This window comes from Fukomys damarensis, unplaced genomic scaffold, assembly GCF_012274545.1.
Source record: "Fukomys damarensis isolate Sample0158 unplaced genomic scaffold, DMR_v1.0_HiC HiC_scaffold_7, whole genome shotgun sequence".
NCBI lineage: Eukaryota > Metazoa > Chordata > Mammalia > Rodentia > Bathyergidae > Fukomys > Fukomys damarensis.
In genome coordinates this window covers 27,526,479-27,546,427 of record NW_022900919.1, presented here as the reverse complement: position 1 = coordinate 27,546,427, position 19,949 = coordinate 27,526,479, and the positions used below count along the sequence as shown (strand labels likewise).

Below are 19,949 nucleotides of genomic sequence, written 5' to 3'. Positions count from 1 at the left end.
TGAAAAAAAAAAAAAAAAAAAAAAAAAAAAAACCAAAAAAATTAAATTGTTCTTACCTATGCTCTGGTAATGCCATCGAAAGAAAATTCGTTCAGGTAGAAACTGCAGTATTTTCTGTAAAATAAGAAAAAATTAATAAAATATAAATGAAAATACATATTTTTATTGTAGGCCTATATTATTTGTAATATATGTTTTAATAGAGAAAAGGTTAAACTATATTAACATAAATATTGTACTTGTAATACATGTATAGTAATATAATAATTATACATGCATTCCCATGGGATAGTTTCTTTTAATTTGTTTTCTTTCCTGAATGTTTTAAGTAATTAGTATGTGTTTTGATTCTCCCAGTGGAAACAGGAGGCAAAAGAAAAGGAAAAAAAAAAGGATCATACTATCTTGATTAAATAAGATTCATCACTGAAAGAATACTAGAAGAATAATTTCCAAAACGCCAGATTCACCTCTTTTTCACCTTCTTCCCATTTCTGTTATAATCATTATTAGTTCCCAGACAAAGAGAGCCCAGTCTGGAAGAAAGACAAAGAAAGAGAGGACAAGAACAAAAAACAATGCAGGGAGTGGGGAGAATGAAGTCGGTGGCAAACCCTTTGTGAAAGTAATGACCTAAAAGCACAAGTCTCAGGATTACTGTTTCCAATGGCCCCACTGGCAGATAAAAAACATATTCAGGATGTACAAGAGTATTTGGTTAATGACACTACCCTCTACATCCAGGAAATCCTTAGCCAATGAAAACGGCTTTTTTCCTCATTGTAGAACAAATTTTGGCAAGTTGTTCTTAGGTAGTAAGATTTCTTAGATTCTGGCTACAATTACATATTTTAAAAATATATAAAATTCCCAAACTCATCAAAATACATGTTAGTGCTGACAAGAGTATTTTACAGTGAAAATTTCCATTCTACATTTAACTAGCCTAATAGTCTAACATTTAAAGAAACTAAGGTCAAAAGTATATATTCTGACCTCCTGAATAATACACTTGCAGGCAACTAACAGAGGGTTCCTGTGCAGAGCCAGCCAGAGGCTGCAAGGTCTGTTTCTGTTCCCCATTCTTCACTTGCCAAAGGGTCAGTAACATACACATGCACTCACCTCACTTCCTCCTGAACAAGGAGACACAGCTACTGGAGCCCCCCGGGTGAAGCCACAACAGGTAAATGTCCATCAAACACAAGTGACATCAGGTGACAAAACTCTTCTGCCCACAGCCCTGCACAGTGGCAGACCCCACTTCAAATGTGTCACCTCCTCAGGGAGACCTTTTTGCATGCTGTTCTGGCCTGCCCTGCTCCCTTCACAGTCCTCCACCTGGGAACAAAGGACCTGCTCACCCACTTGCCTTGGGACCACACAACTTCTACCAGAGCACGAGAAGCCCCATGAGGGCTCCACTTTGTCAGTCCCTGGAACAACCCCACATCTAGAGGATCTCTGTTTGGCACAAAGTAGGTGCCCAGTGAGTACTCAGCAAATAATTTTTCAATTCTTTTGACTTGATCATGATCTCTCCAATGGTCCCATATTCACATTAACACAGAATGTACCCCATCCTTCCTTGTGGTATCACTGGCTTAATGATGTTTAACTCTGAAATTAGTAAAGAAAACCAAATCAAAAAGTCACAAGTATGTAATTTAAAACCATTTTTTCAAGATGCTAGATATTATACATAAAATTACAAAATTTGTTACAAATTCCTCATGTCTACAAGGATGAAATGCTATGCAAAGTGTATCAAGGATCATTTCTGATTATCTGCATTAAAAGCAGGACATAGCTGATCACATGCTAAAAAAAAATCACTGCCTTCTTTTTCTTGAAAGAGAAAGACTCCATTTCACACTTACTCTAGAACTTTTGTTTTTTTAATTTTAAAAATCAATTTCATTTATATTTTAAATTTAAATTTGTTACTGACAAATGACTGTATTTATCTGTGAGGCAAAAGTGATATTTTGATATATGTATACCTTTTGGAATGAATCTATCCAGCTAATTAACATATCCAACACCTCACCTACTTGTCATTTTTTTCCAGTGAACACTTAAAATCTATTCTTCCAGCAATTCTAAACATAAAATTCATTATTGAATGCTTAACTGCATGCACCTGACACAGGGCTGCTTTTAATCCCTGTGCTCAGTTCCAGCAATGGCAAGGAGCCTGGTGGCCTTAGTCCTGTAGGTGGAATTGAGCAACACAAGAATGAAAAACAAGAGGACAGCTGACAAGAGGAATCCTCTTCTCCAGAAGATGAGGAGGAGAAGGTTAAGGGCACGTAGAGTCTGTCACATGGAAAGGCTTTTCCAAGGAAAAGCGTGAGAAGATGAAGGAAGGTGAAAATAACAAACCCAAAGAGAAGCCAGACAGCAACAAGAGGGAATCCAACTTCTTAAACAGTACAGATTGATATAAAAAAATAATAACAATAATAATAAAAAAATAAAGAATGCAGAGCAGTGATATGGTCCAGATTCTGGGAGAGGACTGGAACCAGAAAAAGATCCCTGGCACAAGAGTCTTGTGGTGATTTAATGTTCTTAACAGAATGGAAAGGCACAGTGGAGGCAGACCTGGTTCTTGCAAAAAAAGCCAATGTGAGATGTCCACAAACCGTGATAACATTTTACAAGAGACTGACCTGGCAGGCAAATCATACATTTACCTCTCTGCCTCTTCTCCCTTCTGACCAAGCCCTTCTACCCTAAACACATCCATAGACATATGCTTATCACGGCTCCACTGCCTCTAGATGGCCTCTCATAACTAAGAATCTACTCTCTACTGCTCTAAGCTAAACTTAAGATTCCACACAGAACTGAGGTCCTACAGCCTCTGTCATCTTCTGGCTGGCTTTTAACATTTAGTATGTCCTCCACACGTATCTTTAGGAAATCTGAAGATTGCTGCAAATGACAGATTTCCCTCTTTTTAAAGGCTGGATAATACTTCTTTGCTGAGCTAGCCCCCATTTTCTTTATTCATCCATGCACTGATAGCCAATGACACTGGTTCCATATGGTGGCTACGTGAATACTGCTTTGAAGAACATGGGAGTGCAGATGTCTCTGTGACAAATAGATTTCAATTCTCTGGATACACATCCAGAAATGGGAAAGCTGGATCATGTGGTGGGTCTAGGTAGAGCTTTTTGCAGAACCTCCACACTGTTTTCCACAACTGCTGTCCCAGCGTACTAGGGGCTCCCCTTCCTCCACCTCCTTGCCAACACTCGTTATCTTTTATCTTTGGGGTAACAACAAACATAAAAGGTATGAAGTGATTTTTAATTCTCATTTCCTTAATGATTAGTGATGCTGAGAATTTTTTCATAAATGTGTTGCTCATCTTTTTTGAGAAATGTTATCTTCCAGTCAACATTTTCTCTTTCTTGCCCGTAACTCTAGATGGTCTTGCATACCTGGTGTGTTGTGTTCTATGCTCCAGGAATGCTCACAATTATGTTCTGGACATATGCTCTATCTAACGTGAGGATAATGCTCACATGGGTTCTTATTAAGCTTTCCACAGACAAATGACTTTTCTACTCCTTGTGATTCCCTTTTAATGTAATGGAACTTAACAAGACATAACAGACTGATTTTTATATTAATTCAGCTCCCTTTCTGTGCTGTTCAGCTGACATTCACATGTAAGTAATGAAGTAAGGCCTACTTCAAGGCCTTACTGCACTTTTCCTGCCCCCTTCTTTGCAGTCCACTCCACCTTAGCAAATGGCAGGGGAGGAATGCGATGTCCCTCTCATGCGCTCTTCCTCATTGCAGACCTGGCACCCAGCAACATTCCAGGATCATTTTCTGATCTCATTTTCCACTTAATTTAAATAATTTGTATAGAAAGTACTGAGAGCATTAACAATTCAGGATATGTCCTATCTTGAACTAGATGAATGTCTACCATAAACACTGTTTTTCAGACCTTTAATTTAGTCAAGAAACCAGTGATGCTAAATCATGTTTCTCAGTTTCCCAAAATACATACGTATGGTCTTGGCTTAGATCGTCTTTTGTTAGTATACAACAGAGAAAAGCACCCTTTTAATATCAGGAAAAACAGAAAATACAGTAAGATGATAAGGACACTGGCAGTCTGCACAAAAGTAATCTCCAAGTTATTCTGAGGTCAGGCCTCTCATCTTCCCCACTTCTGGATAAAAGTTTCAGACTAATGAAATGGATGCTCTTTACTAAAATATAAACTCGGTAAGGTTTGGATATGTAGCATCACAACCAATACTACTAAGCTACTAAGAATATTCCCAAAAGGACAGAATCTCATACAACAGTTCACAAGCTGAAACAATACCCATACTGATGCTTCTTTTTGCACCCAAATACTAGGGGGCTATTTTTTATGCACTGAAGTCTCTGAAGTCAATAAAAATAAAGCCCAACACAATCACCTATGTCTAAATGCTAAGCTTGTCCCTCAGAAAGTCCCAGACAAAGCCTGCCTAGACTGAGACAGATATAATCTGGCATTTCCTTTACTGCAGCTGATGTTCTCAGCTATACTGCTGTGAACGCCACATAAGCTATTGACACCTTGTTTGTAGTTTTAATGGAGAATAAAAATAAAAAAATTTCAAGAAAGCCACACAGTGTGAATAAATATTACTTTTCTGAAAAACACATGGCTCTATTTAATGCTCAGTGCTGAGCTGCATCTATATGGTAATCCATTATAGCACACTTGAAATCGAAATTAGGTATTACTACTGATCAACACATCAGGGAATCTGTCATTCTTTTAACTGATTATCCATAGCCCTTTTTTCTTCAGACTCTACTGCATGACCAGGAATAATGTAAGCTGGAATTTGTACAAGATGTTATAGTATACTTTAAAACTGCTAGTTTTCATTTAATTTGTGTGGGATATACTTTTTTCCAAATTATTACTAAATGAATGCAACACATCCCAGTAGACTGATACTTGATTTCCATTCTACTTAGAAAGGCAGAACACTGAAGAATGAGAAAGTATTACATACTAATTTCCATAAGGTAACCTACCAAAGCAATGACTGACTACACCTGCTGCTTCAAAGTAGACAGGATGGGGAGCAATGCTCCCCAACTAGCTTCATGGTACAAGGGTGTTGGGGAAAGAGAATGCTGCCAGGGAGGAGATGGAAGGGCTACTTCATAAGAATAGACCTCCTAAGTAACAAACGTGCAGAGAATACAATGAGAAGCGGCAGATCATCCGAAGAAAGCATCCTGTGAAAGCCTGTGCTTCTGGCACCAGCACGGCTGGTCTCAGAAGAATCTGCAGGTGGGATCACAGAGGCATGTGCACTCCCATGCAGGAATAGGAAGGATGATTTCTTCTGTCTGAAGCTTGGCCTTTCTTTGACCTCTGCTCTCAGATGTAGACAGACTATTTTCACTGGACTCTGAGTGTCAACACTTACTGGGAACCTTAATATTCAAGTGAAGAACTAAGTAACCTTAAAAAAAAAATCTATATTTTTAGCTTGAAAAATAAAGCTTTTCTTCCAATGTGGCAATCCCTTCTAGTACTGTTGCTAGCCAGGCCGTCATGGGACAAGGGAAGCAGACCACCAGCTTGTCACCTTGCTGTCAGTCCTGAAGGCCAAAGTCAAAAAATCTCCTGGGAAGAGCCCACCTCAACCAGACCTTTACCCCACACACATCTCACTCAGTAGGATGTGCACGGGGCCTACACTGCCCCTCAATGCTAGATTTCGTAAGACAATGGACCTGCTATTCAGCCTGTGATATCCTCAACATTGGAAACAGTGCCTGCACAGTATGTCCTAGTAAGAACTGCACACATGGAGAAATGAGTCTGAAAGGAGAACATAACAGGGGTTCTGATTATAGTAGCAACAGAGAACCTGCTGAGTAGGAACTTAACAAAGATAACTGAGAATGGAACTGTGTCTCTAAACACTACAGTAAATCTCTTCACATAATCAGATCATTTCTTAAGAGGCAAAATTTTTCTTGGGTAATGAGAAAAAAATAAAAGCATCTCAAAAATTAGACTTAAAACATGAGGCAGCTGGGTGTGGTGCTGCACACCTGTAATACCAGTACTCAGGAGGCTGAAGAAGAACTGAAGGAGAACTTTGCAAGTTTGAGGCCAGCATGGACTACACAGTGAGTTCAAGGCCACCCTGAACTACAGAGCAATACCACATCTCAAAAAAAAAAAAAAAAAAAAAAAAAAAAAAAAAAAAAAGAAAAACAAAAAAACAAACACAAGGTAAACACATATAGAGGAAATGTGGAATATAATTTTTAAAAGGAAGGCATTTAATTTCTCTGTTCTGAATTTTAGAAGCCAATCAATACTAAAATGTTGGAAAACTTGATTAGACAATGAAGACTTGCAAGGGTAAATAAAGGATCCTGGTCTAGGAGTAAGGTACTTACAGGAACCACCAGTGTTCACCTGAAGCAAAGCTGGAGCTGCAATGACATACGGGGCCTGTGTGGGGTGACTGAAACAGGCCCTCCTGCAATAGAGCAAGATACTGAGAAGGATGACTCGGCAAAGGAACCGATCCTAAAGAGGACAGAAATTTCTCTGCAGAAGCAGATTTGCTAAGAAACAGGTTAATTTTTTAGAATTTTTGGTTTATATTCTAAGAGGACAATCTTTTTTAAGATCTAGGAAAACAAAGGGAGCGGATGCACAAATAAATAACATCCTGAAGTGAGAAAATATTCCATGGAGGTAAAAACCAAGGGAAGCATGAGTCTGGACAGTCAGATGCAGACTCCCTACACACACCTGCCCTGGCACACTGCGTATGACAAGACCTCCTCGAGCCATGTAACCTAAAAGAATAGAAAAACCCCAGACAAAGCTCACTGAACACTGCAAATTCAGAACACAGGTAAAAGTACTATACAGACCTAAATAGAAAATGGGAACTGTTCATACCAAGGAAAAAACCAGGCTGATCTCAGTGCTTTCCTCTACAATAAGCTTCAGAGGACGATGTAGTCAAGAGATCACGGCAGATAGCCAAGTGGAATAGGCATCAGAACCCACGATAGCTGTTCTGAGGAGCAAATAAAAGCCAGAGCTTTGGGGGCAGGGGAAGCACGGGATACCAAGAACTTGAAGGCAAGACAATCAGTTGTATAGGATTGAAGTCAAAAGATACTCTAGCCCTGAAAGTATATGAGCCATATAGCTCCCTGCCTCAACATGTTTCTTATTCCAGCAAAAAGAGATTTATCAAAAATAATCCCAAAACAAGGATGTGAATATATACACACAGTGACTGTGAGTTGTATTACATAAACGGAGTTAATGTAGTAATAAAAACAGTGTATTCCCAAAACAATAAAAAATGGTATTCTACAAATTTAATTTTAAAAATTCTAAAACTATTATAAAGTAGTCTAGGTATAAACTGCTTAAAATAACTGAGAAGTGAGAAATAAAAAAGATACACAAGGTTAAAATAAAAACATGGGGCTATCATCAAATACTGCTTAATGTTTGATACAGATATAAAAATGGTTTAGATAATTTTATTAACTACATAGGATTATTGGAATGAAACAAAAAGCATAACTTCCAAAATGCAAATATATAATATATCATAAAGAAAAAACCAGCAGTATCTCACCCAAAAAATAAAGTTGAAGGCCAAAACTGCCGATTATAGCACAAAAAAGTAGTAAGAATAAGCAAATTACATTTACTACTAAAAATCAAGTCCATCAGAATTGGTTTTCAAATACAGAAAAACTGACAACAAAATATAGAGAAGGACATATGACACGCATAACACAACAAAACAATGAATCAAACAAATAGGCTGATTCAGAGGATATCTGTTTAAATTTTCTCCATTATTTAATTCATTCACAGATGTTTTTACTAAGTGCCTGTTCTATGCCTGGTACCATATGAAGGATCAGAATTACAAAGATAAAAGACACTGTTCCTGCTCTAATAGCCCCAACCCTAAGAGAGAAAGGGTGAGAAAATCCACAAAGTCAGACCATTTCCAGGAAGATAGGCAGCAAGGCACCACCCTTGCAAAGGAGAACACCCCAGAACAGAATCTTGCGGGACAGACATACAGGGGATTTGCCAGAGGAGGACTTCCCAGGCACACTAAGCAAAGAGCTGGCTGAGGAGCTTCCAGAGGCTGCTAGTAAGGGAGGAAGCAGAAGGTGACTGAGGCACGGAGAAGGCAGAAACAGGTCAGGAAGGGCCTTGCATGTATGCTGGACAGTTCCACTCTGATCCTAAAGGCTACGAAACCTAGAATTACGCTGCACAGAGAGGCAGAGAGCAGACCGAAAATCACAACCTCAGGACCAGCCCAAAGGAGGCTATGGTCAGGGACAGGCTCTAAGCACAAGGAAGGCAACAGGCAGGAGTGCTTAACCAAGGCACCAGCCCAAGACACATGCACAAGCAGGGGAGAAAACACTAACCATACTATGCAAAGGTCAGACAGGCAGACTGGAAACATTCCCATCAGGTACTAAAAACACAGAATTGGAAACATTTTATTAGGTATTAAAACTGTAAAATTCAAAAATTGAAGGCCAGGAATTTAGCTCAGTGGTTCAGCTGCCTACCTGACAAGCGGAAGGACCAGAGTTTGATTCCTGGCACAAAAAAAAAAAAAAAAAAAAAAAAAAAAAAAAAATGAGAAGCTTAGGCACTTGATAATTTCAAGTTGTTTTCACTTGGCTTCAGATCATACAAAGGTCTAATCTCTTCCTAAAGAGAGCAGCCATGACCTTCACAATCTTCAAGAATAGTGTAAAGCCATGCCTATAATCCCAGCACTCTGGGAGGTTGAGGCAGGAGGATTGCTGTGAGTTCAAGACCAGCCTGGGCTACATAGTGAGTTCCACGTCAGTCTCAACTACATAGTGAGACCCTGTCTCAAAAAAACAAAACAAAACAAACAAACAAAAAAGAAGAGTATAAAACTTCACCCCTGAAGGTGGGTTTTGCCCTGAAGAAAGCACTCATTAGGACAGACCAGAGAGGAGTCTTCTGTCCACAATCTCACAGGGGCTCAGCCAAAGTCACATCTGAATGCTACTCGTCACTTCCTGCAAATGTTTATATTCTGGCTGAAAACTACCTCTTTCAAATCTCTTTGATTTTGGTACCAGCACAAACAGTTGGCTGTCCTTTCAGTGCCATTTTTGACAGAAAGAAAAAATGTTACTTCCAGGGATCTTCTGCAAAACAGACTAATAGTGAGACGTTACTACTAGGTTCTCCCCATTCCAGAAACTGAAGAGGGCTGCAATGCAGGCAGTCTCAGCGGACCTGAGCACAGCCAGAATGTGTCAGAGCTCCACAGACTACAGGATGGGTCTGGCTCTCTATGGAGCTCACTCAGTGAATGCCCAAGGTCTGCAGGATCAGCCTTCTCTTTCAACCTGCCCTGTGTCATAAGTGCATCAAACACTAGGTGTCACTATGAAACAGCTACCACACTACACATCCAAACAAACCAAATGGTAGGAAATGTGTAAGACGTTATTTACTGTGCAAGTCTCTCCTAAATGTACATGAAAAAAAAACCAAATACTCATCTGAGTTATGTTGACACATTCATTTTAATCAATTTAAAGGAGAACAAAAGCTCTTCACATCTCTTCAACTGTTCTAACCATAAACATAGGCTCACATTTCATTTTGAGCTTCCCATCTACAGTATTTAGCAATGGTGTGGTTTCTACAATTGGTCCTCAAAGATTATAGAAGCATCTTCTAGTGCTGCCTTCTGCAGGAGCTTGTGGAGGGGTGAGCTGGCAACCAGGTGAGTGCACGCTGCATAACAGGCAACAGTGTGCCAGAAAGCTCAGGCACTTCAGCCACGGCAGATAATCACAAGAATGTAACTTCAGACGTTCACAAGCATCTTGTCTCCAGTTTCCTTCCCCAGCAGTAACTGCATAACTCAATATATCCTGTTGGGCCAATCCCAAGTTTCTCACCTCTCAGTCTCAATTCATCAGAAAGTAGACAGGCTTGAATATTAAGCTTGGAAGTTAAACTGGCCATTGAAAATGCTCATTTCAATTTAGAAACTTCTGATCTAACTCAAATTATTAACGTGCTACAGTAACATAATCAGCTTTCATTCTTTACTTAACAGTGCAGGGCCTTGTGCATGTTAAGCAAGTGCTCTACCAAAGAACTAGCTACATCTCCAAGATAATACAATTCTAATCATAAAAAATGCATTCAAAGAATCTCAAGAAAAGACTAGATGTTTATATTTTGCTTTCATTTTTCAATCTTCAGAGATCATAAACATTTTAGTCAAAAGCTGATGCTAGAATAACTATGTGTTATAGAAATAAAAGATCCAGGCCTTGTATTTTAGTGTTTCCCCAGTAGACAGCACAGTGCAGAGACCAAGGAGTGATTAAAAGGCTGCTTTACCACCACAGCCACATCCATGCAGGGTGAGAAAGGGCACAAATGGCCACGCCACTCTCTGCTGTGATCCCTGAAGATGAGCATCAGAAAGACCTTAGGGCAGCTCACATGATGCCATGACAATACTGCTACCATTTATGGGTGCTCCCAGCCAAGGAGTGACATCAACAAAAGCCCCAAGTATGATCAATACTGTGGAAAAGGCCAGAACAAATATACTAGCATCTGAAATATTTATAATGTAATACAATATACCCCTAACACAATATGATCCAATGCACTGGTCATGATAACCAATGGCATTCATTTTCCTTGCCAAGTGGAATTCAGGATGACTATGGGAGATAAGTGTCCATGTCACCAAAGTTCCTTTTAAAAATGTGCTCTAGGAAATTTACATTGATATTGGCTTTTTTTCAATTGTAATCAATCATTTAAAATTATGGCAATAGGGCCAGGGATTTAGCTCAAAGGTGCCAGCAACACCAACCTGGCAAACACAAAGTTCTGAGTTCAATCCCCAGTATGTATGTATGTATGTATGTATGTATGTATGTATGTATGTATGTATGTATAAATAAATAAATAAATAAATAAATAAATAAATAAATAAGTAAATAAGTAAATAAATAAATAAATAAATAAGGCAATGACCCAGGAGCTGCATTCAAAACTGGACGTGGTATTTGAAAAAAAAAAAAAAAATCCACTGAAACATCCAAATATTTCAGATCCTCAATATGAACTTGAAGTTCAAGGACTAAAGAAGACTCTGATTTTCTTATTTGTGCTTTTCCTTTCTCCACTCAGTAAAAGTAGACATCCTGATGGGGAAAAGAAATATAGGGCAAGAACAGCCTGAGAAGTGTACGGAGAAGGCTGCCCATTGTGTAGGAAGGGACAGCAAAGAGGGGACAAAGGGCCACACAGAGGAAAGCAGTGAGTGAGGACTCTGAGTCACTGTAGAAATACAGTTTTGCTGCCCTGCTTCAAGGTCTTGCTTATAAGAAAAGACCTTGGCCAGTGTATAAATAAAGGAAAGGGGCTGTTACTTACTTGGCCTCAGCCCTGAACCTGAGCCTCTTCACTGATTCTCCCACGAGCTTTTCTTCTCTTTTCCTTTTCCTTCATAAAAGGTATACAGTTCCAGGAGGGAAGGGGAGACTGCCTATAATCCTCTTATGTTACAATTCTAATTTAACTTTAGGTAATTTACCATTAACATCTGAAATAGAATAGTGCTATTAAAGGTGAGAAAACAAGAATAACTTTCCTATGGAAACGGACAGGCTTGACATTTCTCCCTGAATGGGAAACAAACCAACATTCTGACATTCCAATTACTACATTGTGCACACGAAGCAACAATGCACAGTGGGAAATCAGTTCTTTGCTTCACATCCTTTTGCACAACTCTGGACATTGCAATGTGTCCAGCTGTATTATTAAAAAGTCATTAAAAGTCCTATTCCCCTACTCCAAGGAAGAGAATTTCAGGCTAAATCCACTGTTGGAACAATGAAGAACAAGAGCCCCAATGTTGAATCCCATTACAGTAAGACACAGATTCCACCACAGCCTGGGATTCTCCTCTCCTGTTCAAATTACAACTCCCAAACACATTTACACCCAGCAGGCTCCGCACACATAAGCCCAACCATCTAATCCTGCATCAGCACCACACTACAGGGAGAGCAGGAGACACCCAGGAGGCCTGGAGCAAATCTCCAGCAATCCAATGAGGGGCTCTAACAGCGAGAAGAAATAGCAGTTAATACTCACTATTATTTCCTTCCCTCTGTGTGGCCTGTAAAAAACCCGGATGTTACCTGCACTCGCTGTGTAGCTCAACTGCTACAATCCACCTCTTACACCATTGCTTCTCAAACCAAACTTTCCCTTCTCCAAAGGCAGGGTGAAGAACAGACACAGATATTGTCCTGGAATTACACTAAATCTGTTTTGTTCAGCTTGGAGTGGGGTGAAAATTGTGGTGGGGAGATGATTATTAAGTAATTTCACTGGTCATTATTTATTTTCATATTAAAGCAAGTGTGAAAATAGCAGAATGAAATCATTCGTGACTTTTCAATTTTATGTTTGCAGAAAGCCACCTTGAGTCCTGCTTCCCTATGCTGAGGTAGGTGCTCATTCCCCTAAGAACAGGAAGTCCAGAGAAACCACTTCAGGAAACCTTGACTTTGAAGTTAAAGTTCCCTGCCCCATAGGGACACAGATATACAGGACACTGAAGGTTTAACCTGGGCTTAGCAAAGAGAAAATGGTCTTTCAGATGAAGTAACCAAGCTCTACTGGAAAGACTCCAGAGATTCTCTGTATCATACAGCAGCCACTAGCAACCCATGGCTGCTGAATTTTAAATTTAAATCCAATAAAACAACTTAAAACTAAAAAGTAAGTCCCTCGGTTATACCAGCTTCATTTCAATACTCAATTTCCCATGAAGCTAGCAGTTCTCTAAGAGGAAAGAGCAGGTAAACATGCCTATCAGCACAGGAAGTCCTACTGGCCAGTGTGGCTCTAGCAGAAAAACAATGGCAATCTTTAGGATGCTCAAAGGCTAATTAGACTTAAGTGATTTCATATTTAAAACTAAATAAAAGTATAAAACTAAATTTTAAGCTAAAATATACTTCCCTTGTGAAGGTTTCACTGTGAAGATTTTCTATTTGGAGTCTTCAAACAAGACCACAGTTGTAGTAATACAGGCTTTTAGACCTGGAAGAAACCCCAAAGCTTATCCTATCCAACTCCCTCACTTCAGAGACACAAGCACCAAGATAAACAAAGGTCGCGTGCCTCATCCAGGCTGAAGATTTGACACTGTCAGTGCCTGGTCTGTACCTGGCCAGTTCTTCCCACAGCTGTTCCTATCACTTTAATCTAGGCCATTCTAGGTGAGATGTATTTACAGCAAAACTCCCAAATGACTCCATGGGAGAGGAGCATAAAATGTAAGAGCCTTTAATCCAACAATAAAGATTAACAAATGAAAACTGCTGTGGGGTACACAGAGGACTCTACATAATGGTTGCTGGCCTTGGGGACTTTACAGTCTCTTTAAGAAACTAAGACAGTCAAATAAGAACCAAGACATATATCATGCAAAGGTACAAGATCCCAATGATAAATGTAACTGTATTGTTTGCTTTAAATGTACCAATAAACTTAACAGGGGGAAAAAAAAGAAACTAAGACAGTCACATTAAGGGATAACAAGAACACCCAGCTACCATCAGTAGTCATGCATGAAAGCATCATTACATGAGTTAACAAGAAGAATGAGCACCTCTAGCAGGAAGGACCAGAAGAAGTAAATTCAACAGAGCCTGAAAAATCAGGCCAGATGGGAAAGAGAGCAAAGGGCAGTCCCCAAAAAGACAGTTGCATAAACCAAGGGCCAGAATGAAACTCTGCAAGAGGGGTGAAGGAGGAAAGCAGCCTGAGCCTGACAAAGAAAGGACACACCAAAGTGACTAGGACGGGGAGAAGCTGCATATCACACCAGCTTGGCCCATTTCACAGCTTACGAAGAGCTCATCCAGGTTTCCAGGAAGGACAAGTTAAAAACAGGGTTTGATCTAGTGGGATAACTTAAATAAAATTTAAAATAAGGAATCTAGAAATCAAAAATCCTGTTTATACATGACTTCTAACTGGGACATTTGAAAAACAGCCGCATGAGCAGAATTCCAGAACACATGGAAGTTTGAGGTTAAACTTCCTGTGTATTTTAACCAGGTATGAGGTTAAGGAAATCCCCGGCTATCAATTCTAGAGACTTTATAACCATACAGGCAAATCTCCAAACTATTTCATTTCTCTACTCAGAGGATGCCATGCAATAGCCACCATGGCAGATGACTGTATTCATCATACAGTTTTATTTCCTGAACCCTCAATGCTCTAACACCTGAGCTCTCACTGACCTGGGCACAATTAAGATGTGTAAGCAGTGTGCTTTTGATATGCGAGCCAACTAATTCCAAGTCTGTAACCCTCACTACCATCTTTTATGAGGCACCCTCCCCTGCCCTAGTCACACAGGTGCCAGATACTAGACAAGCAAGGGCTCCCCTATAGCCCAGTTTGCTGAAATTACTCAACTGTTCAACCTTAAACCTGCTTAGTTTACCTTGCCTTCCTCATTTCCTCCTTCAAAAAATACGATGAAGGCTTCTGTCCCAGGTTCCTCTCTCTGCCTTTCTGCTTGGTTCTTGACTGGGTGGCCCTGTGTGACATGACATGTCTCCTGCTTTGAGGAAACAAGATGATCAGGTGGAGAAGATCTAAGTAGCTTCCAGTCCTCAAAGTGGGAGGGGTATCAGGAGCACATGTTTCCCCCATGCTCCATAATTTGCACAGACGTTATAGACGCTTTAGCAAATCTTTCCCCCATCACAGAAAAGCAATAATTAAAGTACACAAAATAGTTCAAACATGTGATAGTCAGGAAACTGATATCTAAGTGACAGAATTAAAGCTTCTGTTTTTAAAACAACTCTCCTGCCCAAGTATCATTCATGGAATGAAACCATAGGAAACACAACAGTCACCACAAAATAGGCCATGAACCACCACTGTCAGTCACTCAGGGGAAGGAGCACAGCCTCAGAGGAGAGAGAGGAAACCACAGTCAGTGTGTGCCAGCCATAAACCAGATCCTGGGCTTGATGCTTTCATGGCTTTCTCTACTCGGTGAACCGGACAGGCCCTTACCCTAACCCCAGCCACCTCAGCAGCAAGTACATGCTCAGTTCATCCTTCACAGTCACAACAGTCTATCCTCTCATGACTACCTGAGCACACATAAAACTACAGACCACACATACCTCCTCAACAATCAACAATTAGCTTTCAGAATTTATAACTCAGTTCTGAGTGTAACTCTCCAAATATCCATAACCTGATACCTGATGTCTAATGCATTTGGGCAAAAAAGACTTTCAGCTTAATAGATCAACAGACACAGCCACTGCTATAAAGGGAATATGTGATCAACACACAGATACATGTATACATACACACACACACACACACACACACACACACACACACACGCATAGGTCATGACCTCACCAGCAGTTGGAAAAACCACAAAAATTTCTTTAAAATGAGTTTTTGCATATCAAGAGGTCTACACATATTAAAAATACAAGTCATCTGAAGTGTTAGGGTACAGAAAATTTATGTAAGACTTACAAGTTTACATAACTTTATGGAGAGAAATTTAGCAATATCACTACTATTTAAAATGAACAGACTCTTCTATCCAACAAACCTCACAGCAAGATACCCAGGCAGGAAAAATTTGTAGAAGAGAAAAGAAGGTAAAGAAGGGCAGAAATGGGAAGGAAAGTAGGGAGAACATGTTAATTTACAACCATGTTTATTTGTCTTTAAGTGAATTTAAATACCCAAAATACCTTATTTTGTATAAGAATCATGAAAGCTAAAAGAATTAACCAAAACTTACTTCAAAAAGAAAGAGAATAGAGTCCAGCTCCTCCCTTTGTGATTTATTATTCCCTGGAATATTAAAAAAAAAAAGAGTTACAACATTTAAACATTAGGATATTATAAATTATGCTAAAAGGCATCTTTTAACATTTAAGCCTCATACATACATCCATTTACTCAGAAACACCTAGAGGCAGCATGGGGCACCGCTAGGAGTACAGACAACCAGGACTAGCCAGACAGGTGCACATGCAGCAGAACTGTGCAAAAACAGCTTCTATGTTCCCAAGACATGGTCAGCCCTCCACAGGTAATCTCATTTATTGACTAGTTACTTACCTCATCAAACTATGGTAGAATACCCAGCAAAAACAAAGATAAGAGTTCTAGCTTGGTAATACAAACAGGCATACAGCAAGTAATATCTACAAAAAGCAGTCACTGGCCAACTGCATATCATCATCATCACCACCAACTACATCTCCAGCAGCAGTTACATTTATTGTCTACTAGGCATTCCAGTAAATGTATGGCTTAGATCATCAAATTTAGGAATCAACAAACTTCTCCTACACAGGGACAGATAGGAAATATTTTAGGCATGCAGCCTCTCTTAGAACAACTCAACTATGTCATTATAGGAAGCAGTAAAAGGCAATACACAGGTGAATGGCTATGTCAATGAAACTTTATAAAACAGAGTAAGCTGTAAGTTGCAGGCCCCTGATCTAACTGAATCCCCACAGCTCTACAAAGTAGGTTTCATTCATTCACTAAAAAAACACTAAAGAATGTCCGTATTTCAAGAGTCTTCTAGGCCCTGAGGATATAGGAATGAACAAAAGAGACAACAATCCCTGCCCTGAGGAAGATTCCATTGTGGCAGAACGAGATTTTGTATAAATTAATAAGTAAGAAAAACCAAGGGTGAAAGCAGATGGGGAAGCCAAAAACAGCTGGTGTGCATTTCTGACTAGGGAAGTCAGGGATGCCTTGCTGGTAAGGTAGCAAGTGAGTAAAGATCTAAAAGAGGTAAGAAAGTCGAACATAGGGAAACTGGGGACCAGGAAGCAAGCCATATGGAGACTTCAGGGAGAATGCTGTAGGCAGAGAAACCGGAGGGTACCAAGTCCCAGTAGCTGAGCACGCTTTTCAGGACCAGGAAACAGGCAGAAGCCCTTGAGGCTGGAGTGAAGGATGAGACTGCAGCAGAAGGAAGAATAGAACATAGGTGGAGCAACAGAAGAGGTGAAAGTCCCTGTAAGGACTTTGAGAATGTGAAGTTATTTAGGATTTAGAGCCGAGGAATAACAATTTGACTGACATTTTTAAAGCATGACTCCACTTACTCTTCTGAAAATGAGCAGGGAAAGGTTCAAGTATGGAAGAGAGGGGAAGGCTCTTCCTGTGGCCACTGAGGCAGTCCAGGGGAGAAGCAGGGGAGCCCCAGTGTGGTCAGTGTAGACAATGAGAGGACCCAGTGCTCTGGGTGCACTGTGAAGACAGAGCCAATACTCCAGAGTCTGAGGTTACTAAGTGGAAGGTTGGAGTTATCACAAAATAATTAATTACTCCTAGCACACATCTTAATCTTTTGGGGGGGGGGTAAGCTTTCTTCCCTGTATTCCAATCAAACAAAGATTACATTAAAAGCAAGAAACCTCAAAAGCTGCACCCTGTTTTTATGGTATCTTTATTGTCTTCCTTCTCCCATCAAGAGATGTTTCTTTCTCTGTCCCTTGAATCTGGGGTGCCCTGTGACTTGCTGGCCCCTATGAAAACAGCAAATGTGTACTTCTCTTCCACCTGTACCACCTCCTGGAAGAGAAGTGGGGTGAAGGCTGACCAATAATGTGATCAGTCATGTGTGTGTAATGAGCCTCCATAAAACCCAAAAGGATGGGACTGGGAGCTTGCAGGACTGTGACTAGGAATATATCTATGTCCCTAGAGGGTGACACACCCCAACTCGGAGGAAGGAAGCGCCTGCACTCTGGACCTTTCCAGATCTCACCTAGCATCTCTTTACCTAGCTGTTCCTTTGCAACCTTTAAATATCCACTGTAATACAGGGGATTTTGTAATAAATGAGTAAACAAGCAACCTGCTCCAGCAAATTAATCAAACCAAGGAGGGGGTTGAAGGAAACCTTGTTATAGTCCTTAGGTTACAGGCACGTACAACAGAGCTTGTTGAGGGATCTGAAGTGAGGGCAGCCTTGTGGCAATAACCCTGAACCTACAGGGTCTGACACAACACCCAGATATCCATGTCAGAACTGAAATGAATTAGCAAGCACCCAGCTAGTCTCCACTGGAGAATGTGCTGTCAGAATGTGGGCTGAGTGGTGTGAGAAAGGAAGAACACATTTTGGTTTATTTTTCCTAACTAAAGTAATTTCCCAAACAGATTACATGAAAATGAAAGATGAACATGGTACTGGCAGCTAGCACTTACTGTCCTGAAATCCTAGGATTCCTACTAACTTGTTCACTGCTGATGGGAGGAAGCCAGCTCAAAGAGAAGTAACCTGCCCCAGGAGAAACAGTGCAACTAGTGGGGTTGCTCTGGCTCCAATTCACTGTCCTGCCACCCAAATACCCAAATACCAAATAACTGTACTGTGAGATGGTCAGTTTGTTTTTCAAAGAATATTTTATATATGGGCACCACCATGAACATACACAAACAGAATACATTAATAACACATAGAGAAGGAAAATGAAGGAGCTCTTTCACAGTGGCTGCCTTTTCAAAGCAGAACTGAGTTCTGGGCAGAGCAAATATTTCAGTTCTCAGCTCCTTTAACACAGTCTTGAGGGCTTGAACCACCAGTGGGACTTGCATGACTGCCCCATCAGGCATCTTGTGCCACCCATGGGACTGCCCCATGCCACCTAATGGGACAGACCTGCCTGTACCACCAGTGATCTACAGCCACTCAGCAGTGAGACATATGGCCCTGTCCTTAATGTGTTCATGGAACTTGAACTTTTTGTTTTTGTTTTTGTTTCTGGTACTGGGGATCGAACTCGGCACCTTGAGCTGTGAGGCAGGTGGTGGAACCACTGAGCTAAATCCCCAGCCCCTGAACTTTTTAATAGTATGCACTGATTGCTTTTCTCTTTCTTTTTAAGTAAATCATTCCCCTGGAATTTATGCCTTCTGCAGTCTCCCATTTTCCCATTAGCCATTAGTTATTCAGTTAATACCTATACAACGAAAGCTAAGGGGAGACAAGTCACACAGTCCACTGCAACATCAGCTTTGCTAAAGGCCTGCAAGAAAGCAGGCTGAAAAGTGTAACATCTGTGATTTGTGATGCATATAACTTCTAAAATGACCCGAATGTTTTTTTAATTATAGAAATGCTTACCTTTTAATTTTAAACTATTTTCCAGTGTTATAAAATTTTCATAGAAGATGAAATATATCTGAGAATAGTGGGTCTCAAAAAATGGCTTAAGATCACTTGCATCCACATTATCTGAAAAGAAAAAGTTTCCATTTATACAATTATCATAATTCAGAGGCAATCTTTTCAGAAAGTAAAGAAAATATCATCTTATAAGATAAAACTAAACCAAACTGTACTCCCCTTCGTTTGCCCTCCCTAAGAATTCTGGACTGCATCTGAGGTACCACACACACACAGGCCCAAGCAGGAGGTGCAGTACCCACAGTCCAGCCAAGAAGCTGAGGACAAGAGCACTGGGGGGGGGCCAGGGGCTCACGGAGGAGATAATTTTGACATGAGCCTTGCAGAGTGAAGAGTCTGTAACCCTGGAAAGCAGCTGCAGAGGTCTTCCATGGACCAATCTCTCTAACACAACTCCCTGGGTAAGAAAAGAGACACCAGATCAAATGGCCACATGTGCTCTCCACCACACCTACCCAGCCATGTCCAACTGGGCCCATATGGGTCCTTTCCTCCAGCTTTAGGTGATGTGTCCCTACTCCTGCTGGGACAAAAGGAGGCCTGCCATGGGTTCCTAGAGTT

General features: G+C 40.4%; 1 protein-coding gene across 1 annotated transcript in view; it reads right to left on the bottom strand.

Moving 5' to 3' along the window:
- The window catches only part of Ralgapa2 (Ral GTPase activating protein catalytic subunit alpha 2), a gene marked incomplete at its 5' end in the record, with an annotated part of 268,892 nt that overhangs the window by 226,877 nt on the left and 22,066 nt on the right, over window positions 1-19,949 (bottom strand). Inside the window, 3 exons of the mRNA XM_033761011.1 lie at window positions 57-114; window positions 15,966-16,018; window positions 19,326-19,436. Of these exons, the coding sequence (XP_033616902.1) occupies window positions 57-114; window positions 15,966-16,018; window positions 19,326-19,436 (222 nt within the window). The remainder of the gene's footprint in view (window positions 1-56; window positions 115-15,965; window positions 16,019-19,325; window positions 19,437-19,949) is intronic.